This window comes from Nyctereutes procyonoides, unplaced genomic scaffold (genome assembly GCF_905146905.1).
Source record: "Nyctereutes procyonoides isolate TBG_1078 unplaced genomic scaffold, NYPRO_anot_genome, whole genome shotgun sequence".
In the NCBI taxonomy this organism is placed as follows: Eukaryota; Metazoa; Chordata; class Mammalia; order Carnivora; family Canidae; genus Nyctereutes; species Nyctereutes procyonoides.
Genome location: NW_026575136.1, coordinates 14,105,863 through 14,132,868, shown reverse-complemented (window position 1 = coordinate 14,132,868; position 27,006 = coordinate 14,105,863). Strand labels below are relative to the sequence as shown.

The following is a 27,006-nucleotide window of genomic DNA, read 5'->3' as shown; positions in this document are numbered from 1 at the left end:
TGCCTTCCCCTCCCAACAAGTCAGTGTGAATGTCAACTCATTATTTGATTAAACAATTATTTAGCAGGCAGGTGCTGTACTGGAACCCAATGGATTATCATGCCCTGTATTATTTTGCTGCTTCAGGAATATTCTGATTACCATTTAATGTTCTTTGCAAGCATTTTCCTAGGCATCTCTTTCAGGAACAGCATTTTCATCAGGGCGATCATTCTGAAACCCTACTCAACAGATTGATCATGGTCTGTGATGATAGTCCATAGCAAAAAATGAGGAAAAAAATAAAATACGTTGGATTTTTCTTAAATCCAAATATATTCAATTTGAAAATAATGTCCTTATTTTTTTCTTTCTCTAGTATTAAGATGACCTTTCTTTGATATTAGGATGGTGAAAGTAAATAGTTATTTTTTTCTACATGTACTTATTTGGCAAAACAAAATTTTGGCAACCACATGTTGATCTCTCCCCCAATTCTTTTTTTTACTTTAACAATCAGTGAAATCCCAAAGTTTAGAACATGTGCCTTAAAAGTCCTTAGATAATTTTGTAGGAACCCAACCCACTCTCATACTTGATTTTGTAGATTTCTTTCTATAGTTTAAATGAGGACAGGGAAGATTTAATAATAAACAGCTTTATTTTTTATGAAAGGAGTTATGATTGATGACTCTCTTTTCTACAGAAACTCTACAAACTTGCTTTGGAAGAGTCAAAGAAGGAAGGCTATGACTTGCGTTTGGATGCCATCCCGATCCAGGCAGCCAAGGCTTCGAGAGAGATTGCTAGTGATGTAAGTTGATGTTTTTGGAAGAGGCATTTCTTACTCAAAGATGTTCCCAAATGGCAGTTTTATAATTTTTCTTGCCAGAATTGTGGTTGTCCCTACAAGTCTCAGCTTCATTTAGTGATTCCCACATGTAGAAAGTTGCAAATAAAAAAAGACTAAGAAAACCATAAGATACCGTGTCCATTATACCTGCTAATAAATCGGGGATAGAGGTATATTCTTTAAAAATGGTTGTTTTATAGACACTAAAAATGGGTTCATATTTTGGAGCCCCAGAAGTTGAGCAGCAATTGATGCAGATGTTTGTAGAAAACATTGAAAGCAAATGTAAGTCCCCCAACATACATGGGAATCCTTTCCTACTACTTCTATCTCCTTATTCTGGCATTAAAGGAAGACTAGTTGATGGATGCGTTTTAGAGTTTTCTTTCATCCTTTGTAAATTTTTAGTGAGGTTCTCCTACCAGAATACCCCTAACTCGTTGATAGGACAAATTGAGAAGTAAGCAAAGCTTTTCCTCAGCACCTACTTGTCTCTTCTCAGTAGCCCTTCCCTTCTCATGAGAAGCATCTCTTGAGGGTATCTAGGGCCCTCATTTTGTACCAGGCTTTCCATCTTCTGGAGGGGCCCCATGCCTGAGACTTAGGCTTCATTCCTTCTATTATCAAAACATTTTCTAGAAAAGCTCACACTGATCGTTTCATGGTAAAAATGGACCATAACATGTTATTCTTGAATTTTAAAAGTACAGAATGTTAACCTGAGGCATGACTCTCTCATGATGAAAGTTCAATGACATTACAGGTTAATAAGGGGAGATATCTTCTGGTGAGACTATCTAATGTAGCCCATTCTCTCAATCAGGGCATTCAGTATAAACTCTAATTACAAGAGAGATATTCTAACATATCTTTAATATATTTTTAGAAAAAAAATAGCCACATCTTTAAGTAGATATTCTTTTAGATTGTACAAGATCTTTTCTCTTTCCATGTTAAGTAATCAAATGTAAAGTAGGTAGTGTAGTTTAACAGAAGGGAAAAATATTAAGAACTAGTAGCTCTCACCTACTTGTGATGTCATTTTGAACAAATTGCCTAAAATCCCTCTTATAGAAGCCTTTAGGCTTCTACTTTATAAAATGGAGTCAATAACATTAACCTTTCTCCTTATGCTAGGAAGGAAAACTCCAAAGAAATAATGTGTATATGAAATTATAAGATGTTATATAAATGAGATGTTCTTATCATTAGGCTCCTATCACTTTTCTTTTTTCAGTACAAATACAAGGAAGGCTACCGCAAACAGCTTGGCCACCACATTGGGGCCCGAAATGTTGAGGATGACCCCAAGATAATGTGGTCAATACATGTGGCCAAGATCCAGAGTGACAGGGAGTACAAGAAAGACTTTGAGAAGTGGAAGACCAAGTTCAGCAGCCCCGTGGACATGTTGGGGTTGGTGCTGGCCAAGAAATGTCAGGTCCTCGTGAGCGACATAGACTACAAGCATCCCCTACATGAATGGATGTGCTTGCCTGACCAGAACGACATCATTCAGGCCCGGAAGGCATATGACCTTCAGAGCGATGTGAGTGGGTCTAAGCATGTGTTTGTTTATTTTAAAGATTTAAATAGCTTTATTAACCAGTTCATGAATGGGGCTGCAATCCATCCAGCAAGTAGAGAGTAACTCCAAAGAATTGTAAAAATGGAAGGTTTTTATTGGAAGGAGAGTAGGACAAGGAAGTTATTAGCATAAGAAAGGAAAGGATTGTTTCAGACAGGGTCACCTTCCCTTGGGGGGGAAGAGAAAGTGATCTTATCAGGTGAATTACCTTTCTTTTCTTTTGGGACTAGAGAGTGTCCATATGACAGATTACCTCTGTGGTGCTGACCACATCAGCACATATTTAAAAGATTTTTTTAAAGGGGTTCTAACTTTTCATGTCATGGAATCTTTTGGCAGTCCCTTGAGACCAGGCACAGCTTCTCAAGACAATGTCATGAGATGCACAAGATGCAGTATATATTATGTTTCAGAAGAAATTGATCAAATCAAGATATAGTTATGGAAGTATTAAATTGAATTTATGATGTAGTAATATGCATGCTTTTTTAACATTAAATAAAAGATCTAGCACTGGATTTAATAACAGTTTAATTTCAAAGAAGTAACGAGCATAAATATTTGAAGATGCCTGCAACAACTGTAATAGCATATGAAAATACTTGGGATTTTTATTGCTGACAAAGTCTCATATAGTGCTAATGCTACTGTGATCTGTAGCCTATACTTATAACTGAGAGAAATGCTGTATTTCAATTAGAGGTTAATAAAATTAAAGACATTATATTTTTCTGTTCAAGTTCATTGATGCCAGGTTCAGAATTGCTGGTTTAATACAATCTAAATTTCCAAATGAATTGACCACATTTTCATTTTTCTTATTGCTTAATTTAACCCATTACTTGTACAAGGAAGTTTAAGAGTGAACTGTACCTATTAAGATAATTTTTCTAAGAAGCTGAAAACAATATAACTCTCTAGAAACATGTGAGGCACTTTTGTTGTCCTCCAGCAGATTATCCCTGGGACTCTTTATATGTGTATATACACACACACACACACACACACACTATACCAATTACTACTTCATTGGTATAGTATCTCCTTGGTTTTTTGATCAGACTCTCACAAGCAGTCACTTTTGAAAGAATGATAAACATAGTGGCATTGTAAAAAAAAAAAAAAAAAAGAATTTTTCCCAAAAAGCCACACAAACAGAAAGAATGTTACCTTTACTGATGAGAAAATTTTTCCTTTAGCCAGTTATTTAAATTCAAAGAAGAAAAATGATGGAGAGATAAAATACATTTTTTCCTTGAATTATGACATAAGAAAGGGGATGGAGAATAAGTAAGATAAGAGTACAAAAATACAGGTACTCTTTGGTTTAGAAGCATGTATAGAGAATCACATGAAAAAAAGATGCCCTTTTTGTCGTCCCCAGAAAATGCATGAACTCAACATGTGATCAGCTAGTAGTGTTCATCTTTATGATATAGGGCCAGTGCCTGCTGGGATAGGAACAAGCCATATTCTGATGGAGCAGTATTCCCACACAGGGAGCACAGGCAATCGAATTGGAGAATGCTTTCTATCAGGTGGCAGTCACTAATTTCCTTAAAATGGTTTTGCATCAACGAAATTTCATATTGTTAGATTTTATGAGTCTTTACGTGCTGCCAAAGTGAGTACAGAGTTGAGGAGTCTTTATTTTATTTTATTTTATTTTATTTTATTTTATTTTATTTTATTTTATTTTATTTTATTTATTTTTTATTTTATTTTATTTTATTTTATTTTATTTTATTTTATTTTATTTTATTTTATTTTATTTTATTTATGTATGTATGTATGTATGTATGATAGTCACACACACACACAGAGAGAGAGAGACGCAGAGACACAGGCAGAGGGAGAAGCAGGCTCCATGCACCGGAGGCCTGACGTGGGATTCGATCCCAGGTCTCCAGAATCGCGCCCTGGGCCAAAGGCAGGCGCTAAACCGCTGCGCCACCCAGGGATCCCTGAGGAGTCTTTAAACCAGCAAACATTGGCTACCTTCAGCGACAGAGTGTTGGGCTAGCCACTCTACAGCAAAGTCAGTCAGTCTTGGGTCTTCCCAGAAATTCACACAGTAAGATTCAGAGCTATACAGTGTCTCTATATGCTAACTCCAGGTCAGACACCAGGCTGTCTAGGTAATATTTAGCATTATTTCATTTTCAGGTTATTTACAAGTCTGATCTGGAGTGGCTGAGGGGCATTGGATGGGTGCCCATTGGTTCTGTAGAGATCGAGAACGTGAAGAGAGCTGGAGAAATCCTGAGTGAAAGGAAGTACCGCCAGCCAGCAGACCAGCTCAAATTCACATGCATTACAGACACCCCAGAGATTGTCCTGGCAAAGAATAATGCCCTGACGATGAGCAAAGTGAGTATCCAACTGTTTCCATTTCCTGAGTTCTACCTTCCATGGACTTGGCTCATAAAGTGAGAAACGCCCTAAAGGGTTTTCAGAGAAAGGAGAGGTAATGGGCCTGATTCTCACACATGTCTTCAACAGAGCATCTATTTGATTTCTAGTTGGACCTGCATGTGCTTCTCAACACTGTATCCCCCAGTTCTCTGTGTGCACGAGGAAGCATAGCCTGGGATAATTTCTTGGGAGTAATGCACGTACTCTTCTGAGCAGTGACATGGAGGCATCCATCGATCCATTACTTGTCCTTGTACATTCTTCTAGGCAGAGCAGACTCAAACCACTGACTTCTCTTTATGCCTCCTAGAAGGAATAAACAGCCCTTTAGTATTTTGTTCTGAACTCTGGGAGACCGTGTTTATAGCAATGCCAGTGAACAACTCAAATTAGTTCCTTGGTTTGCTCTTCCATGTTTGATTGTGGAAGTCTACTTTAGGAAGTGAGCTGCTACTTTTGCTTTTAGTGTCATTACACAGGATAGATAATCACTTCTTTTTTCTGGAGTTCTAGCAATCTGTTTATTGATACTGGGCTCATTCTTTATATGAGGACCTTGGAGGTCCTTAATATTCACATTTTAGATTGAATTGAACTTACCTGAATTCTTCTGCACCTGCTTGGACATCTTCCAACATTGGGTGCTCAATGCAGAGTATGACATCAACTCTCAGCAAAATCCAAAGCTTGAAGTATTAAAACCCCCAAAATTCTATTTTATCCCAGGTCTATCACAGCAACTACAGTGATAAGAATAGGAAACACCATAAAATCTGCCGAGTGCCTACTAAGACTCTGGCATCTTACATATGTTATGGTTAATCTTCAAAAGCACTCAGTAAAAATATGATTATCTACCTCTTAGAAATGAGGAATTTAAGGCATTATGTACCTTTCTCAAGATTACACAGCTTGGACATAGTGGAATTGGGTTTGAATTTGGGATTAACTCTGGAGTCTAGGGACTTCTACTATATCATAATACTATAGCCGGGTTCCATCCTTGGAGGTCCTATGAGTAAGCTTGAGATTCACTGGAAGAGAAGAATTAATAATTGAAACCATTATATCACTTCATATTAGCTATGAAGCTATCATATGGCAGCTTAAATATCATGTTTCACTCTCCCCAGTACCCTTTTGCTTCCCTCACCTGTAAAATAGCCTTACGAGGGCTTTTAGGATTTTTTTAACACTAAAATGTGTTAAATTTGAAAATAACTGTAATGTATGAGCTTTAACAAAGGGTTTTACCTCACTTCCCCCATAGCATTTATATACAGAAGCTTGGAATGCTGACAAAGCCTCCATCCATGTGATGCCAGACACCCCAGAAATCATATTGGCCAAGAGCAATTCTGCCAATATCAGCCAAGTAAGAAGCTTCCTGATTATCTCTTAAGCCTTTCTCGGATTCATTAACCTACTTCTACCTTACACTTTCCTGTCTGGAATTGGCCTATTAACTTTTCTAAACCACTCTTATTTTTCTGTTATGTATTATCCTCTATCTAGAAACTTTACACCAAGGGATGGGATGAATCAAAGATGAAGGACTATGATCTGAGGGCTGATGCTATTTCCATCAAAAGTGCCAAGGCCTCAAGGGACATCGCCAGTGATGTAAGTGGCCTTTATCTAACCCCCTTTGGTGTCACGCTGCAGAATGGCCACTGTGAGGCCGGTTGGCCACATTTTGCAATTGTTTCCACATGTATTCCCTACTCCTGCTTCCTACTTTCTTTGACTTTTTCCCTTTGTTGTCACAGAGAAGAATAGTTTGGAATTGTAGCTGGAAGGCCTGCACCAGTGAAGATAAATGAATATACCACCGTTATGCTTATGATAGAGCTTAAGATTATTCAGAGATGCCAAAATGTTTGTGATATGAAGTTCTTATCCATTTTCTTGTGGGTGTTCACGTTTTCTGCAGTTGTTGGCATGTATACAGTCTTAAAACTAGGTTTCTAAAGCTGCATTTCTCTCATTTTAGTACAAATACAAAGAAGCATATGAGAGACAGAAAGGCCACCACATTGGAGCCCAGAGTGTTGAAGATGATCCCAAGATTATGTGTGCCATACATGCAGGGAAGATTCAAAGTGAAAGGGAGTACAAGAAGGAATTCCAGAAATGGAAGACCAAATTCAGTAGCCCAGTGGACATGTTAGGCATCGTGATGGCCAAGCAATGTCAAACTTTGGTCAGTGACATTGATTATCGAAATTACCTACATCACTGGACATGCTTACCTGATCAAAACGACATTATCCAAGCAAAGAAGGCCTATGAACTGCAGAGCGATGTACGTAACACAAACTTTGGGAAAGACGGAATGAGAGGGCATAGATTTATTAATTGTCCACTCCTGTGGACCCTTCTGTGAATAGACTCCTCTGGACCCTTGTGTGAATAGACTCATGGATTATGCACTGCACACACACAGGAGGGCACCACTCGCATTGTTTAATACATAACCCATATTCAGGAGTTATGCCCTAGGAATCAAAGAATAGAGATGAAGAATCCTACTTAGGCCATGTCTTTCATTTACTGGCCTAGATTCCAGACTGTTTTCTTCATGTCATCTGTACTTTCTGGCAATGAAAATATATTGCCAACAAACACAAATTATCTGACTACTTTTAAAGTAACTGCCACTATTGTACTATATCCACGGACCAAAGTTTTCTTCAGTTATTATAGAATTAAAATGGAATGAGATTCAACAAAATTTCCTTTATAAAAGTGTTTTCAGTTCTATAATTTTTTGGAAATATCAAATAATTACCAAGAAATTCAATATTATTACGATTTTATCACTCCTCACAGCTAGGATATATAATTATGCTTTTACAAATTACTGTGTCATTGATATTAAAACCCCTGAGTCCTGTAAAATCGCAGGTCCTACTTTTTTAGAACTACCATCTTCTGTGCTTATCAACCCCTAGATTCCATGTACTTTATTTTTCAATTATGAGATGGTGTGTCTAACCATAGAACATAATTTCTGTCTAACATCTTTGTAGAGTGTATATAAGGCAGATCTGGAGTGGCTGCGTGGCATCGGCTGGATGCCAGAAGACTCAGTAGAAATGAACAGAGTGAAGAATGCTCAAGGCCTGGTGAATGAAAGACTTTACAGAACGCGGCCAGAGGCCTTGAAATTCACTTCCATTGTTGACACTCCAGATGTTGTCCTGGCAAAAGCCAATTCTCTGCAAATAAGTGAGGTAAGAACCATCCTATTACCAAGCATTCCTTTTGCAGGACTCTGTTTTCAAAGGATGCCACCCAAACTGAACAAGTAGACTGTTCCCCTTGGAAGACTTATAGTGAGGGGAGCAATTCTAAGAATCTGTTGACAAGTTTGGTAAAAGCACATGCAAAGTAGAACAAATATTTCTTTAACTCCTATTAAATACTAAAACACGTAGCATAATGCTGCATTTTAAATGGTTTGACATTGTATTGGTCGGGGTTCTCCAGAGAAATAGAGCCAATAGGTGATGTCGATACGTATAGATACATATAGATATGTGTGTATGTACGTGTATAGATGTGTGTACGTATATATGAGAGATGTAGATAGATCTATAGACAATGTCTGTATACATACACATACACAGAGGAAGAGAGCTTTATGTGATGGAACTGGGCCATATGTTTATGGAGGCTGGCAAGCCTAAAACCTGCTGAAAAGGCTGGAGACCTAGCAGAGAGTCACAGTTCAGGTCCAAAGGCAGTTTGCCGACAAAGTTCCTTCTTGCTCCGCAGAGGTCAGTCTTTTCTCTATTAAGGCCTTCAGCTGTTTGGACAAGACCCAACCACATTACAGAGGGTAGTCTACTTTACCAAAGTCTACTGAGAAGAACGTTAATCTCATCTGCAAACTACCTTCACAGAAACATCTTTAATGATGTATGACTAAATATCTGGGTATTGTGGCCTAAGCCAAGTTAACACATATAATTAACCACCCAAAAATTTTTTTCAGGTTAGTCTCTAAGTCTTAATGTTTCACATATTCACTACTCAAGTAATATTTCCCTTCTCTCCACAGAAACTATATCAAGATGCATGGAATAAAGATAAAACCAACATCACCATTCCTTCTGACACGCCAGTCATGCTGCAGGCCCATATAAATGCCCTGCAAATCAGCGATGTAAGAGGCATAAATATGAAGTGAAAATACCTTCATAGGAAAATATATGTCAGCTTTGGGAGTGTGGTATAATGGACAAATTACCTATCTTAGAAATGTGTACAGCTTTTGGTGCTAAACATTTTCTCTTTAGCTTCCATTCCTAATGCAATATGAATGGAAATTCTCTCTTTTAAATGTTAGTTTAAATACATGGCTGGGTCCCAGGACTACAAAGAGTTGGAATATCTGAATTCTATTGTTGTCTTCCTTTCAATCTTGAAAGCATTGTTCTATATCCAATGTCCATAGCTCAGTTTCATCATATATTGAGAATATTGAAACACCTAGTTGAATTTCTCTTACTTGAGGGAGTAAGAGGTGACAGTCTAATTTATCTTTATAGGTTTTTGATTGATCCAGAACATTATTGTTTGACATTTCAAAGCCATTAGCTTTGTGTCTTATTTTCCATGTCAGAAAGTTAAAAGACAATTTTAAGTCATATCCAAAGGATAAGATATCTATATCACATCCCTTTAGCAGGGACCTCTGAAAAGTCAAAAGGCAACATTAGGAAAAAAAAATCTTACCGGACCTTACATGATACCTTGATGAAGGTTTTGTAGCTTCACAGTTGATTCTTAGTTTCCATGTATTGTGTGTTGGGGTATTTTCAGATGTGTACCGTATTGTGATGAAGACAAGTATTCAAACATTTAGTAGATCTAGATGTTTAGCTTTAAAATCTTAGTTCAGAAGTATCCTGCAGTCTATTAAGGAAATAGCCAATAACCAGAGGAACTCAGAAATGCCTGTTTTTCCTTATCCTGTCTTCATTTACATTTTGTCATATTCATATTTTGAGTATTCACTTATTTTCAATTTTTGTAAACAAACCTGTGTTTTCCCTCAATAGAAACTTTACCAAAAAGACTGGAATGAGACCAAGCAGAAAGGCTATGACTTCAAGGCAGATGCCATTGAAATCAAGCAAGCCAAAGCCTCCAGAGATATTGCCAGTGAGGTATGGCCTCTATTTCCTTGTGGTTTATCTCTTCTTTTAACAAATAGAGTTTTTGTTTTTTTAAGAATTGAGGGGGGAGGTTACAAAAAAATCTATGTAAACAATTTTGTTTTGCACTAAAGACTTTTCTCTATTTAAAAAAGATTTTCTCTATTTAAAGACATTAGAATGGGGTCACCTGGGTGGCTCATACAGTTAAGCATCTCCCTTCAGCTCAGGTCATAATCTCAGGGTCCTGGGATCAAGCCCCATGTCAGGTTTTGTGCTCAGTGGGGAGCCTGCTTCTCCCTCTCCCTCTGCCTGCTGCTCCTCCTGCCTGTGTTCATGCTCTCTCTCATTCTCTCTCCCTGTCAAATACATCTTTAAAAAAATAAAAACATTAAAATGGAATGAAGCACATTAAGGTTAGCATAGATGAGGTATGTGTATAACGTCTTGGTTGTTTCTAAGTAGAAGTGAAAAAAAAACACGAAGAATCTATGCAGAATTCTTGGGGAAAATTCAGGAACCAATAGATTTGATTATTGACCAGTGTCATTTTATCCCCCAAATATTTATGACATTCTCCATAAATATAGATCGCAGTTGAAAGTTTCATGTAAGACAAGACTGAAATCACATTTTATACATAAGATTTTATACTGGAGGCTTATGTATAATGCTCTCAGCAACCTTTTGAAGTTCGTTTAATGGTAATTTAAAAACTTAGTCAAAATAATTATCCTACCAAGCTCCCTACCTCCCACCCTCAGCTCCAAATCTTTAAGCAATCCGGTTCCCTTTGTCTGGGTTCTTCTCTATTTTTTATCTTGTGTATCCACCTGTTTCTTCCCTCTTATTTCTCATTTTTATCTCTAAATACAATAGCCAATCTATAGTATCTGCCTTATTCCCGCTTGTCTCTCCCTCCCTTTTGTCCAAACTTTTCTATGTTATCCAAATATAGAAAAGAAAAGACATTATCTTACTCTTGTCCTAAGACACTTTTAGGACAAGTGTGAACAAGATGGAAACTCTTGTTCCCAGGCCTTTTGTTGTCATCTAATTCAAACCAATGACCTTGCTTCCATTCTTGTGAAATATGCACCTTTTTACCTGTCTCCAAAACCACACAAATAACTTTTTCCTACTGAGGTATTGTTAGTACTCTTGGGGGACCAACTGACTTAATGTTCCACCATTCAGGCAACCTTGAAGACCCATGATTACACCCACTGTGTCTTATTTTCCACATCTGAAAAATGTAATAATAATAATAGTATGTACTTCACAGAGATGTTGGGAAGATTAAATGGTATTGTAGTTGTTACTAAACTATTTTTTACTAAAAAAAAATCAGTTTCACACGGATCAACCTCATACATTTGAAGCACTCATAATAGTGTCTGGTGTATAGTCATTGCTCAGTAAATGTCAGCTATAATTTTTTGTAACTTATTCACCATACTATTTCCTTCCTGATTTATTCCCATTCTCTATCAAACTACCTAAAATAGCCCTATTTTCCTCAAAGTGAACTGAAATATATAATGACTGCCAATATTTGGAAAACATTTAATGAAAAGTCCTCTTACTACATTATTTTCATATGTCTGTTTATCTGATTTTTCACCACTTTAGTACAAGTACAAAGAAGGTTACCGTAAGCAACTGGGCCACCATGTGGGTTTCCGCACCCTACAAGATGACCCCAAATTGGTATGGTCTATACACGCTGCCAAGATCCAGAGTGACAGAGAATACAAGAAAGCTTATGAGAAGTCTAAAGGAATTCACAATACACCATTGGACATGATGTCAATTGTTCAGGCCAAGAAGTGCCAGGTCCTGGTTAGCGATATTGATTATCGCAATTATCTGCACCAGTGGACATGTTTGCCAGATCAGAATGATGTGATCCAGGCTAAGAAGGCCTATGAACTGCAGAGTGATGTGCGTATATTTTTTTTGATATGCGTATATTTATCACCAGACTCTTGGGGGAGATGTGTGTCTCTGTGAATAGCGTCATGGTGTACTCCCTAGGGATATAATTTAAGTGGTAATCTTAATAGAACCTAACATAATCTGTATATTTCATGGTTATAGAATCATTTGGAACATTGTCTTGTGGAGGATTCCTTCTTATGTGCCAAGGTCTTATTTTTTTAAGACAAAAAAACCTCTTATTCTATGTAATTAGATAGAAAATTTCAGTCCCAATTGTTTTTAACCCATTATGTTTGCATAATCAGATATCTAAATTTCAGAAATAAATTTGAATGTAAGGAAATGTTGGATTTTAAGTTTATCTGGTACATATAGAAAAAATGTACATGTACATATATTTATAGAGTGGTGTATACAGATAAAAGTATGTATTTTTTCCTCAGTATATATGCCTCTGAAGACCTTATTCTCCCAAATTCTTACAGATGTTATTCTCAGTAGTGCAAAAAAGGCAGATTTCAAGTAGTGAGCACAGATGCTCAACCTTGTATAAAAACAAAACAATGTGCCATTGCTGTGATTCCACAAGGGTCACTCGTCAGCCCTGCTCCAATTCCTGTAGGATTACGTGAACTTCTCCCAGAGATGTGTGCCAGAGATATAACACCCAAATATTAATATTTAATGTTGATCCTTCCATTCCATGGGACTGGCCACCCAGCTAGTTTAAATAGAGGTAGTGTGTGGCCTGCTGGCATCGTGGTCTAGTGAGCAGACTTGACTCTTTTGAACTCTGTGGTCCCTTCCTTCATACAGAACGTGTACAAATCAGACCTGGAATGGTTAAAGGGTATAGGATGGTTGCCAGAGGGTTCTGTGGAAGTGATGAGAGTGAAGAATGCCCAGAATCTCCTGAATGAGAGGTTGTATCGTATAAAGCCTGAGGACTTCAAATTCACCAGCATTGTTGATACCCCTGAAGTCATCCAGGCAAAGATCAATGCTGTACAGATCAGTGAGGTAAGCGGGGTTGATGATGCGTATGATGCGTTCGGACGTATTGAAGAAGTCTCCATAAGAACTGTGTGACATTTAAGTTGCTACTACCAGGATTAGAACCTTGAACATTCATGTATCCAGATAGAATTTCACAGTCAATCAATTAATGGTATCCACAGTTCAGTTACCTAGATGACTCTTTGACATAGATGCGGTGGGCATCTTTATATTCCGCAAACTCTGATACACATTCTGAATACATTTTGAGGTCTTGCTTGTAATGCAAGTCTACTAGGTAATGCCATGATCACAGAACTACCACCTTTTATTGCTTTTTAATCATGAGGGAAATTGAAAAGTCCAAGGGTGGCCTGAATATTAGATACTGTGATAGTTATTTGGGCCAAGAAAGCCAGGATTTTATTAGTGATGTGGATTATCATAGTTACCTGCCATGTAGGTTTACCTGCCAGATGATTACATGTGACTTAATGAAAAAGGATCATTTTACTACTGTATTTCTGATTCATTTTCCACTTATATTACATCATACATCAATGTATTCTTCTTGTTGGAGTCATTATTGGCACCTTTTAAATAACACAAATGAAGGGGTGCCTGGGTGGTTCAGTCAGTTGAGCATTCGATTCTTGATCTCAGCTCAGGTCTTGATCTTAAGGTCGTGAGTTCAAGCTCCATGTTGGGCTCCATGCTGCTGTGGAGAGTACTTAACAACAACAACCAAAAAAATTCACACAATGAAAATAAAATGTAATCTAGATTTATATCATTGATATCTGCGAACATCCAAAGAGAACTGTTAATTGTCCCTATAATTTTATTCGTGCAGTAATTGGCCTATTTACTTATCAACCACCTTTTTTCCTTTTTACCAGCCATTGTATCGTGATGCCTGGGAGAGAGAGAAAGCGAATGTGAATGTGCCAGCGGACACTCCAGGGATGCTGCAGTCCAAGATCAATGCCATACAGATCAGTGATGTAAGGAGCTACACACTCACTTGGTTTACACAATATTTTCTGCCTCACTGAAACTTAAGTTGGTATGTTCCAGAGGAAATTTAGCAAAAGGCATTTCCCTATCATTCCTTTGATTTCTAGTATTTAAACAAATGAGAAGTGCCACGTGTGAGCACCCATGTACACAGGCATGCGTATGCATATGCATGTTGTGTTTATAAATAGAGATGTGTGTCCTTTGTTGGAAGGAAAAATGCACTGCTTTCACCAAAAACACCACATAAAAACATACATATGCAAGTATAGTATTACTTGGTTCTCTTTTTAGTGGCCCATCATTGATTTTTCCTTTTAAAGCCGAACGCTATGTATTTTTCTCATTTTTACATGATTTACTGTCTCCTAATTTCTTTCTTGAAAAAAATGAACTTTACTAAATTGCATTTAAAACTCTACTGGAAAAAAATAAAAAGAAATAAAAATCTAATGGAACTTAATTTCATTAAGTTAAGAAACCAGCCTATTTTATAAATCTTAAGGGGAGACTAATTTTCCATGTGACTTAACAGGTTTTCTTACACATCAGTAAGGCTGACTCAGTGGCTCCCTCTTCAGATTAACTGTGGCATTGCAATCTCCATTTGCAGAAACATTATAAACAAGCTTGGGAAGATGTCAAGATGACAGGTTATGACCTGCGGGAAGATGCCATCCCAATTCAGCACGCCAGGGCTTCCAGGGATATCGCCAGTGATGTGAGAGCTCCTTTTTTCCCAGCCTTAACCAACACTAATAGATGACATATGGGAGTCAATACTTTTCTAATCTTTAGCTTAATTCCCAATACACTTAAGTAGAATGGAGATCATCGTGATTAGTGTCTTGCTTTGAAATCTCAAATCTAAGAATAACTTGTACAACAGTTCGGTGCCCCTTTTGCATCGGGCTTGGTTCTGTTCTTCTTATGTTTAAGCACAGGTTTTTATTTTCTTTTCACTATCTTCTCAAAATCATGTAATTTACAAGCACTTCTAAAAATTCAATGGATACAAAAAGTTCTGTTTCTTGAAGTGCAGCATACATAAGTTTCTCCTGTGATAATTTTATTTTTTTTTTAATTTTTTTGTTTATGATAGTCACACACAGATAGAGAGAGAGAGGCAGAGACACAGGCAGAGGGAGAAGCAGGCTCCATGCACCGGGAGCCCGATGTGGGATTCGATCCCGGGTCTCCAGGATTGCGCCCTGGGCCAAAGGCAGGCGCCAAACCACTGCACCACCCAGGGATCCCTCCTGTGATAATTTTAAACATACAGAATGTTCTTGTCCAGTGGATGGACAAGCATTTTTAAAAAGTTATATGTTAAAATGTGCTAGAAATATATTTTTCCATTTACGGGATTATAAATTTTAGAATAAAAATATTTCGAAGTTTACACTTTAGTTTATAGACTAGAATCTTTGTTTAAATAAATTTAAAGTATGAAGCACTGGTGCTACTTGATTGTGGCAAAACGTGAAGGTAGTAGACAGTGACTCAAGGTTGGGAAACACTAGATAAGCCTATATTGGGGATAATCTAGAAGCACACTTCTTGCCTTAGAGATGCTCATAATGTATTCATGCATGTGGACATAGAAGATAAACCAATGTGTTAAGAATCATAAAACTTAGGGATCCCTGGGTGGCGCAGCGGTTTGGCGCCTGCCTTTGGCCCAGGGCGCGATCCTGGAGACCCGGGATCGAATCCCACATTGGGCTCCCGGTGCATGGAGCCTGCTTCTCCCTCTGCCTGTGTCTCTGCCTCTCTCTCAATCTGTGACTATCACAAATAAATAAAAAAATTTAAAAAAAGAATCATAAAACTTAGAGTATGGACTTAAAAACAGTGCCCAAAAGAGGCTAATGTAGGGGAGATGGACTTATTTGGAGCAGACTGTTTAGAAAAAGTGAACTGAGAAAAATGACTCTTCTTTTTTGTTCACATATACCAGTATCTATACAAAACCGCTTACGAGAAACAGAAAGGCCATTATATTGGATGTCGCAATGCCAAAGAAGACCCTAAGCTGGCTTGGGCAGCAAGTGTGTTAAAAATGCAGAATGACAGGCTGTACAAAAAGGCCTACAATGACCACAAGGCCAAGATCTCCATCCCAGTGGACATGGTGTCCATCAATGCTGCCAAAGAAGGCCAGGCCTTAGCAAGTGATGTGGATTATCGCCAGTACCTGCACCACTGGTCTTGCTTTCCCGACCAGAATGATGTGATCCAAGCCAGGAAAGCCTACGACCTGCAGAGTGATGTAAGTTGTTGCTTGTGCAGAGAGTACCAGCCGAGGTGTCTGAGTAGTGAGCTGTTCTCTAGGGAGAAAGCCTTCCACAGCTTTGCCTGGTCATTCCTCCTAGGCCTTGGGAAAATACAACTCCCTAATAAGCCCTTCCCTTTAGTGTTTTATCAACTTTACTGAATGCCTACCTTACTGCTAGGCTTATTTAGAAAGTTTTCTTTTTTACTGTTGGTGGTGCTACCAGAATTTTTCTGTAGATTCCTTAATGTGTGCTGTGTTTGTAGTTTCCTAAACATGAAAATTCCCATGGCCTCTCAATTGAAGAATGACAGGAATATTTCCTTAAAATTAATTTCAAAGGTTAGCAGCATGCTCCAAACTCCCTAGTTTCCCTTAATGTAGTAGTCTTCACAGTGTGGTGTTTCATTAGTTTACCTAAAGTGTTTTTAGATTTATTTATATTTTTTGCTCATTCTATTGGAAATCATGGGTTCTTTTAATTATTTAAACTTGTTCCCATGAACTTCAAGGAATGCTTTCTCATAATGAATAAATTTGATATAGAAAAGTATACCCATCTTGAAATGAGTTGCCAAGTGGTGGATTTAGGCCAGTTTTTAGAGAAATGCAGTCTGTGCATTAACCTGAATAACATTAGTATACGAAGGAATGCATATGAATCAAGTTTCTAAAGAATGAGAAAGGGAAACTTCAAAATCTGTATGTAATCCTTTTTGGGAATCCCTTCTTTTGAATTTTGGGTATCCATCATACTTTATACGCTAAAACATAAAATGTCCTTCTTCACTAAGATAGAAGTTTTACTCCATAATTCACTCCTCATACTATCTTTCTAGCTTGTTATTTGTATCCTATTAACTAGTTACTAAAATACCATTTCTGAAGAACAGAATGATTTTTTTATGAAATTAATAACTTGTATTTGACATAGAGCAATTTTATCTGGTTAACCACTTACCTGTATCTGAGAAAACAAGTTCAAATAACCAAGAAAATGTAAATCCTAATTCAAAAGGAAGTGCTATCTTGGGAAAATGAAAAGCCAACTGAGATCAAAATTGTGGAACCAGGGATTGAATTCTTTGTTTTAAAATTAAAGTACAGTCTACATAAGTAAAGTACATAATATCACATTAGTTTCAAGTGTAAAACATAGTGATTCAACCAGTCTTTGCTCACCAGAAGTGTAGCTACCGTCTGTGACCATACAGTGCTATTTCAACACCGTTGACTATATTCCCCATGCCGTACCTTTCATCCCAATGACTTATTCATTCCATAACTAGAAGCCGTATCCCCCATTCCCCTTCACCCATTTTGCCCAACCCTCCACCCCTTCCCTCTTTATAATTGTCAGGGTTTTTCTATATCTGTGGATCTGTTTCTGCTTTTTTTGTTTGCTTGTTTTTATTCATTTGCTTTTGTTGTTTAGATTCCACATATAAGTGAAATCGTGTGGTATTTGTCTTTCTCAGTTTGACTTATTTCGCTTAGCATAGTACCCTCTAGGTCCATCTATGTTGTCACAAATGGCAAAACCTCATCCTTTTTTTTATCCTGAGTAATATTTTATGCGTGTGTGTGTGTGTGTGTGTGTGTGTATACACACACCACATCTTTTTTTATCCATCCATCTCTTGATTGCTTCCATACCTTGGCTATTGTCAATGCTGCAGTAAACATTTAGGTTGCATGTATGTTTTTGAATTAGTGTTTTCATTTTCTTTGGGTAAATACCCAGTAGTGGAATTACTGGATCATACAGTATTTCTACACTTAATTTTTTGAAGAACCTTGTTACTGTTTACCACCGTAGGATTGGATTCTTAATTACCCCTTTAAGATACACCATGTGCCAGGTATTGTGCTAAGCACTGAAGAAACAATGGTGAATGAAGAGGAAGAACCAAGACAAAGTTTCAGACTTTAGGGAGTTTACATTGATAACAAATAAACAGATATTAACTAGACAATATCAAAAAATCTGATGGCTGAGAAATAATGATCGATGGTGCTATGAAAAAGTGAGGTGGGGAAAGATTATCTAAGGAATTACTACATTAGTGGGGATTGCAAGGGAGCACAGGAGCTGCTTCTATGAGGAAGACACAGCGCATTCCTACAGAATGACCAATATATGCAAAGGGGGAGGGCTGTATACGAACCACAAACCAAAAAGCCAGTGTGGTCAGAATGCATAGGTCAAAGGGAAGCATATAAGATGGTGCTAGATTATCATCACCTTCTAGTCCATGTAAAGAACTTGATCTTTTTCCTAAGGCCAGTGGGAAACCATGCAATGGGAGGAATGTTGTGGTGTCAGATTTGAATTGTGAATTTTATAAGGATCGTTCTGGCTGCTGTGCAGGGAACTTATTGGAAAGCCCGTTATTATTGCTTTAAAAGTCCACCCGAACTAGTATGAGGTTAAAATTATTGAAAACCTTCCATGCATCCCATAGAGAGAGCTCCTTCTGCATCACTCTGCTTTATGAGTGCATAGGTGCCCCGCCACAGAAAAAGCAGACTAGAACATTGCTGAGCTCTAACACATCCTAGTCTGCACATGATGAATTGTGTTTGTTGGGCCAGTGCTCAATTTTAATTAGTTTGTGGGAGGTAAAATATACCATAAAACTGCTTTCTTACTTTATCATAATTAAAAACAAACCCTGCTTCTACCTAACTTTGTTTTCTTTTCCAGGCCATCTATAAGGCTGACTTGGAGTGGTTACGTGGCATTGGCTGGATGCCCGAAGGGTCTCCTGAAGTGTTGAGAGTCAAAAATGCTCAGAAGATCCTACTAGACAGTGTCTATCGGACACCTGTAGTGAGCCTCAAGTACACAAGTATTGTTGACACACCGGAAGTTGTCCTTGCTAAGTCGAATGCTGAAAATATTAGTATTGTAAGTCACTTTTCCTCATCTTTAACCCAGTAATTTATTTGTAAAATGATACCATTGATGATTTTAGGTTTTAATATGTAATGTTAGTAGGATTGTTTTATTGTTATTTATAGATTTTAAACAAAAATATTAATTTAATATTAAATTTGAGTAACATGTGAAAAACTTTTAGGTGTTTTTCCTTAATATGAAAAATTTGGGATCAGAAAAGTTAAAAGTTGTGCACTGAACTAGAAGAATTAAAAATTGCAAAGTAATGTTGTTATTGTGTTTTCTTCTGCAGCCAAAGTACAGAGAAGTTTGGGACAAGGATAAAACTTCAGTCCACATCATGCCAGATACTCCAGAAATTAATCTCGCCAGAGCCAATGCTCTTAATGTGAGCAATGTAAGTACCTCAACAGACTCCCTTTTTGCTTAGAAAGTCACCCAGTTGGTGCTATGATATCCCTGGGGAGCTCTTTATAGGCTAGAGAGAAAAGATTGGCTGGCTGGGGATGGGGAAAACTCTTTACCATCAGCCCTCTGACCAGGAGTGAGGAAAGGAGCAGATCCCTGGCTCTGAGTCACCCAGCAAGGTCAGCGACCAACCTGGTGAGCCAATGTCAACGTGACAAAAGGGAGAAGAGAATAAGTTACAGGAAAGCTGAAAGAGGAATGAATGAAGAGACATACGAACAAGAAAGGGGCATTAATGACAGATGAACACAAAATAATTATGGGAATTCTTTGCAAAACTTTATACAAATTAACTTTAAAACCTGGATCTGTAGGGGATTTTTAGGAAATCATAAATTACCAAAATGACTCCGGAAAAAGAATAAAAACATATAGCAAGAAATTAAGATTATTAAGGACTCTTCTTTCTCCTCTCAGATGTCAGGGTCCTCCAGGTGATCTCATAGGAGAATACTTTCAAAAGGTTAAGACTTTAAGTGATTGAGGATTGATCCGTGTTCTCCAAGTTAGTAGATGAAGTTTACTCTCAAACCCAGATTTTTTTTAGTTCAGATAAAAAAATATATTTGACTACACAGACAAAAATGTATTACATAATTTAGAAGAGTATAACAGTATGTGCAATAAAACTAAATAAAAACAAAAGATTTTTAAATAACATAATAAGTTTACATTAAATATCCTTTAGTACATTGAAATATGGAGAATACTTTTTCTTTTGTACAAAAAGAGTCAATTGTTAAATAGGACCACCCAAAATTCATAAAAATACTTGAATGAAAATTCATACAAAACTTGCCTATACTTACAAGGGCAAAATTCGTGTGAGTACTCTTATTTCAAAGATGCAAAGCCCATGAAACTCTTAAGAATTAAAATTCATCTCTCCTTTCTACACTGTTATTAAAGCTTCCATATTGATTAGTATGATTTCTGAATTATACATTTAAATTATTATTTGAGTCTGACATTGTCAATACAGAATGATTCCATTTGAATATGAACCTATATTTTAAAAGCTGTCTGTAAATCAGCTTAACATTATATTAAGACTAACTTAATTAACTTCTCTGTATAAATAAAAACACGCTGCATTTAGAAAATGGCTATTGTGGAGGCACTTGGGTAGCTCAGTCAGTTAAGCATCTGACTGTTGATTTCAGCTCAGGTCTTGATCTCAGGATCAGGCTCCGTGCTCAGTGTGCAGTCTGCTTGAGATTCTCTCCCTCTGCCCCTCCCCCTGCATCTGCATGCTCTCTCTTTGTCTCTCAAATAAATCTTTCTTTTTCTTTTTTTTTTTTTTAATGGCTGCTGGGGTGCCTAGGTGGCTCAGTCAGTTAAGCATCCAACTCTTGATTTCAGCTCAGGTCTTGATCTCAGGGTTGTGATCTCAGCCCACATTAGGCTCCACACTGAGTGTGGAACCTGCTTTAAAAAAAATGGCTGTTAACCTCTGTGCCTCAGAAGGAACATCGAAAATTCCCAAATAATCATCGTCAACCGTATAAGAAGATCTAAGAAATCATCCTGGGAAAAAACCTCCCCACAAAATGTTTATAATACTGAAGATTACAAAATTGAGTTTAATTCTGAAATTAAATAAATTGAATTATTGAATTAAATCCAGTAATCATCATTGTTTGATCTTAACTGTATTTCAATGCTGCCAATAAACCGGTACAAAGAGCCATTAAGCTCTGTTATATAAACTGTGAACAACTACTTAGAAGCCATGATTTAAATTAGAACTCTCATCAAGCCCAGATCTTTGGACTCTAGACGCAGTTTCATATTCCAGGAGCGTGGTACAGAATCAACCTTTTACCTATTCCCTTCTTAAATGATTCTGGGGTTTCAAACTGTCCTGCTTTGATATTAATTCTACTGGAACCCCTGAAGTTATCAGTACATCTGAATCTGAAATGCTACCTTATTTTTTCTCCTCTTCAGAAAATTTACCGCGAAGGTTGGGATGAAATGAAGATGAGCTGCGATGTACGGCTGGATGCCATCCCGATCCAGGCTGCCAAGGCCTCCAGGGAGATTGCCAGTGATGTAAGTGTGACCTTGTTTGACTTGCCCATTTTTAAGCAAACAGCCTAGGTGCATCAGGAGCACATATTGTGATCCATCTGCTTTGTTTTTCCATCTCCAGTATAAATACAAGCTTGACCATGAGAAGCAGAAGGGACACTACGTGGGTACCCCCACTGCCAGGGATGACAACAAGATCCGCTGGGCCCTCATAGCTGGCAAGATTCAGAATGAAAGAGAATACCGGCTGCACTGGGCCAAATGGAAGACCAAGTTCCAAAGCCCTGTGGATATGCTTTCCATTGTGCACTCTAAAAATTGCCAGACCCTGGTCAGCGACATTGATTACCGCAATTACCTACACCAGTGGACATGCATGCCTGACCAGAACGATGTGATTCAGGCCAAGAAAGCCTACCAACTGCAAAGTGATGTGAGTGGGCTACATTTTAGAATGAGCTTTTCTATCATTTTGCAAAGACTCCCAGAAAGTTTATACCATTGAATTTTGTATCATCGCATCCTGTCTTTATATGCCAAGAGTTTGGTTTTAGTTAGACCTTGTAATATGGTGTCAGAAATCACCAAAGCCATGAAAGATTTAGATTCTGTATCAAGGAGTAAATGGTTGTGTGAATATAAATCTTAATCGTAACAGTAACAGTATAAAGACAACTACTATGAAAATATTATTTGTGGAATTTAAGTGGAACAACAGAGGTTGATACCGTAAGACAGACTTTGGCAGTCTTATAGGGCACAGGATATAGGCACAGAGAAGATTTTTTAGTTGATAGAGTGTTTAAAAATCTTTGAATTAAGTTGCCAATGCTTTTAAATCAGGAAATTTGGAGTACAAATCTAAGATTTCTTAGCTCTTTAGAAAAATCAGAATGAAGCTCTGGACATGCATTACCCTTTGGCCACAATAGCTGGAGCTGAATTGAGGCTAACCCCCTTTAAACAGAAAATATGTCCCCCAATTTTCCATATCACCTGACCTAATGAATTTATTTATGTTACCTGCTAGGCATACCTGCCTGAGTATGTCATCCTTATGTTATATCTGTCTGTCACACCAAGGGGTAGAATAAATAGGACCATGTGACTGAGGTTGCTGACATCACTCTGCCTTGTTTCCACAGGCTGTCTACAAGGCGGACTTGGAATGGTTACGTGGAATCGGGTGGATGCCGAACGATTCTGTTTCTGTCAACCATGCCAAACATGCTGCAGACATCTTCAGTGAGGTATCACAAGATCTTACCCTGCCATTCAGTGCATTTCCTGGGAGACTGAACAAAAATGTACAAGCCAAAATGCAGCCGTTCCCCATCTTCCATTTTAACAATCACAATTGCTGTTATTTATGTCAGACATACTTGTTCCCAAAACAGTCCCATACTGTCCCTATCACAGGGAAACACAACCACGGTATAATATGCAGTGTACTCAGCTGTTGCTTGGAACTGTATGAATTGAAAACTTCTTTTGTCACCAATGGCAGTACATGTGGGAGAAGTTTGTTCAGTTGAAAAAAATGTATTGAGTAACATGATGCATAAGATATATTATATGACTCTGGTAACTAAGCAAACCTGCTACTTTAAAATCCATGGGAGATATGAGAGGCCAACCCAGTTGTTAAAAAATAAAATGCTAAAAAGTCAAATTTGTCAAGAAGGTGCCATTCAAATACGGCTCTCTACACTTCTAGTAGAGAAAGACCCTTAAATCTAGTGTCTCTTTGTCCGCTCAGGCAGGACAAACCATCTGAAAGATATTTTCTTTCCAATAGAAAAAATATCGCACGAAAATAGAAACTCTCAACTTTACTCCCGTGGATGACAGAGTTGATTATGTGACTGCAAAACAAAGTGGTGAGATCCTAAATGATGTAAGTACATGGCTGTCATTCTAAAATTGTCAGATCGTGAAATGTCATTTCCAAAGATTTCCACCTACTTTAGCTCAGCGTGCAGTCATTGTCTGAGACACAGACTGTAATCATGAGATGATGCTAGCATTTGCCTGAACATTATGTTTCCTTAATATCAAGTTACTTAACCCTCTGGCCTCTCATTTCCAGATTAAATACCGGAAAGATTGGAATGATACCAAATCAAAGTACACCCTCACCGAGACCCCTTTGCTGCACACTGCCCAGGAGGCAGCCCGGATACTGGACCAAGTATGGGTTTCAGCCAGATGCCTGATATTCCTGGAGGGTGGCAGGGGGGACTGAGGACAAATATATAAAGGTGAGAGATGTATGTACATGACCAGCACCCTTCTGACTCCTTAGATTAAGCTCTGTTGTGGCTCTCTGTCTTTTAGTATCTCTACAAGGAAGGCTGGGAGAAACAAAAAGCTACAGGTTACATTTTGCCTCCAGATGCAGTACCATTTGTTCACGCCCATCACTCTGGTGATGTTCAGAGCGAGGTAATTCATCCTTCTACGAGTGCATGCTGGGGGCTCCTGGGGCTAGCAGGCCTGGCCAGGCCTGGGGATGGTTGGAGTCCCTGCTCCCTTCTGGCCCTCTCTGTGGGCTTTGAGAGTGTTGTGTTTTGTTGCCTTCTTTCAAAGCTATGGTTTGAGTGTTTACTCTCTTCTATTCCCTCACTTCCTTAAAATCTCTAAGCTTTCCAATAAAACATAGGCAGAATTAGAAAACGAATGGTTTTTTTTTTACTTTTAAATTGGTATTTCTTCATATTTATTATGTCAGTACTTTTTGTTCTATATTCTCGGGGAGGCAGGTGACAAAAGGCTGAGGGACTGTGTGTGCTCATGTTTCAAGCTCCCCTTTTCCTTGTCAAAACTGATGGAATCTCTATTTTTTTTTCCTCCCACCAGCTGAAATACAAAGCTGAACATGTAAAACAAAGAGGTCATTATGTTGGTGTTCCAACAATGAGAGATGATCCTAAACTGGTTTGGTTTGAGCACGCAGGCCAGATTCAGAATGACAGACTGTACAAAGAGGACTACCATAAAACAAAGGCCAAGATCAATATACCCGCTGATATGGTGTCGGTGTTGGCCGCCAAGCACGGGCAGGACCTCGTCAGTGATATCGATTACCGTAATTACCTGCACCAATGGATCTGTCATCCTGACCAAAATGACGTTATCCAGGCAAGGAAGGCCTATGACCTACAGAGCGATGTAAGTGATTTTTGTTTCTTAATGACCTAGGAATGTATGGTGTACTTGGAGAGTTATAAGCCACACTCTGGAAGCACCAGGCTTTGAAACTTTGAGCCATAAATATTGAATTTGTTCCCAGAAGGGAATTGAGGCTGAATCTGATGTAGAGAAAGACCAGGAGCAATGATTGACTGACAGCTTTGCCTTTTTGACTACATATTTCTGAATAACTTTCAAAGCCAATTTTTTAATTGGTTGTTTTTTTGTTTTTGCATCATCTTTGACATCACCAACATCTCACATCGGCCTGGGAGATTATCAGCTGATTTAAAATAATAAGTGGCTTGGGGTGAGAATGGAGAGTGAGTTGGGATTTTAACAATGCTAGGTGGCAGTTAGCATAGGCAAAGACCTGGGAAAGCCCTTTGCCAAGCATCTCTTTTCCTTCCGGCGTTTATGAACGACTTGCTTGCAAAGAATCAAAGCAAAAGGGAAATAAAATACTGATAAACTATCTGAGGGCCCAGAATGTGCTCACACAGAGCTTTGGTGAGGGTAGGGAAGAGAATACATGACCTAGGCCACCTTGCAGTGAGGCCTGAGCCCAGACCTCTAGCTGCTGCCAGCAGCTCATAAGGAACAGAAACTCCATGCATCAACCTGATGCTCAGACGTACCCTGGAGCTAACCCACCTGGTCTTCTCATTACCACGTTGGAAACAGGAAGTCAGGCTGCCTGCCACACAGGTGCTGAGCTTGAACTTGCCACCTCCCTGTTGCTGCAGCAGAACGATGGTTATGGACATTTAACCAGATCAGCAGCTCCATTGTGGTTGGTGTGGAGTAGGGAGGGGAGAGCTAGGCTTGGCCAGGGGGATGTGTCCCCTACTCTACCATACAGGAGCATTTAGTTGTATCCCTTCCTTTATGTAGTTAGTCTAAAGGTCCCACATATTTCTAAGTAATTAAATATAAGTTCATCTAAAATCACACCCTCCTGGGTAAAACCCTTCCTTAGGCTCAATGCTAAAAACAATGGCTCCCTGCCCGTAGCTCCCATAGCCCTTGAGTGTTCTTGCTTCTACACTCTCCACTTATAAAGGAATATAAAAGGAATCACGAGATTCCTTTATACTTATCCCCCAAAGCACCTAGTACAGTACTTTGCTCATAATAATAGGCTCATGAAATACCTCTCAGGTGAACAGGTAAAATCATGATTGCATCAATGAGATGACAGTCACTAGAGGGAAATCCTTAAAAAGCTCCTGAAAAAGTTGCTTCAGACCTACTGTCTGTAATCCTGTGCCTGAGTCATTTATGCCTGCGTTGTATGTCTCTTCCTGCTCTCAGAATGTCTACAAGGCTGACCTGGAGTGGCTCCGTGGCATTGGCTGGATGCCTCTGGACTCTGTGGACTACGTGAGGGTTACGAAGAACCAGGAAATGGTGAATCAGGTACACAAACCCTGTTCTTGCCTAATGCCTGGCCGCCTTGCCTGCCAATGGGGGCAGGTACCCACTGGAAGGAGACCGGTCTTCATCTCTGTTTCCTTGCAGATAAAATACAAGAAAGCTGCTCTCGACAACTATCCTAACTTCACAAGTGTGGTGGATCCTCCAGAGATTGTTTTGGCGAAGATTAACTCAGTCAATCAAAGTGACGTAAGTTTGCTTTGTGTATAGTGATGTGTGCATGGACTGGGGAGTTCATTGTGTGTCATTGACTGCATTTGCTCACCTGCAGGTAACTGCTTGTAAGAAAATGGACAGTGGGGCGGGAAACTAGAAGATCATCTCTGGTGGGCATGTCTTTAAAGTCACTAGTAAGAGGTGTACTTTACTCACTTTCAAAAAACATCTATATTCTTGTCCAAATTAAATCTAATCAGTTCGTTCATTTTAAATCTCTAAATGTAGACTGATGATTATCTTGCTGGGTAGAAACAATGAAACTTTAAATATACATTTATATTAACCAAAGATTTGGATTGGTTTTGTCTTGTTTTCTCTCCTTAGATAAAATATAAAGAAACATTTAATAAAGTATTGAAGGGCAAGTATACATTTTCTCCAGATACACCATATATCACCCACTCCAAAGACATGGGAAAACTCTACAGTACTGTAAGTTTTATTTTATGTGATTTACAACTCAATTCTTAATTTTAAGCTCTTAATTCATCTTCTTGGCTGATTTTGTGAACAACTGAACTTATA

The 27,006-nt window shown here is 38.3% G+C and overlaps 1 protein-coding gene across 21 annotated transcripts in view; it reads left to right on the top strand.

Annotated features, from left to right (window-relative positions):
* The window catches only part of LOC129495594 (nebulin-like), a 201,565-nt gene that overhangs the window by 102,203 nt on the left and 72,356 nt on the right, over positions 1-27,006 (top strand). For all 21 annotated transcript variants that reach the window (XM_055303241.1, XM_055303247.1, XM_055303246.1 and 18 more), the window contains exons 76-101: positions 686-793; positions 2,070-2,381; positions 4,587-4,790; positions 6,106-6,210; positions 6,351-6,458; positions 6,829-7,140; positions 7,868-8,071; positions 8,902-9,006; positions 9,905-10,012; positions 11,633-11,944; positions 12,758-12,961; positions 13,837-13,941; positions 14,568-14,675; positions 15,915-16,226; positions 18,937-19,140; positions 19,424-19,528; positions 21,550-21,654; positions 21,755-22,066; positions 22,779-22,883; positions 23,432-23,530; positions 23,723-23,824; positions 23,971-24,078; positions 24,493-24,804; positions 26,140-26,244; positions 26,347-26,451; positions 26,806-26,913. In XM_055303241.1, coding sequence (XP_055159216.1) covers positions 686-793; positions 2,070-2,381; positions 4,587-4,790; positions 6,106-6,210; positions 6,351-6,458; positions 6,829-7,140; positions 7,868-8,071; positions 8,902-9,006; positions 9,905-10,012; positions 11,633-11,944; positions 12,758-12,961; positions 13,837-13,941; positions 14,568-14,675; positions 15,915-16,226; positions 18,937-19,140; positions 19,424-19,528; positions 21,550-21,654; positions 21,755-22,066; positions 22,779-22,883; positions 23,432-23,530; positions 23,723-23,824; positions 23,971-24,078; positions 24,493-24,804; positions 26,140-26,244; positions 26,347-26,451; positions 26,806-26,913 — 4,377 coding nt within the window. The remainder of the gene's footprint in view (positions 1-685; positions 794-2,069; positions 2,382-4,586; positions 4,791-6,105; positions 6,211-6,350; positions 6,459-6,828; positions 7,141-7,867; positions 8,072-8,901; positions 9,007-9,904; positions 10,013-11,632; positions 11,945-12,757; positions 12,962-13,836; positions 13,942-14,567; positions 14,676-15,914; positions 16,227-18,936; positions 19,141-19,423; positions 19,529-21,549; positions 21,655-21,754; positions 22,067-22,778; positions 22,884-23,431; positions 23,531-23,722; positions 23,825-23,970; positions 24,079-24,492; positions 24,805-26,139; positions 26,245-26,346; positions 26,452-26,805; positions 26,914-27,006) is intronic.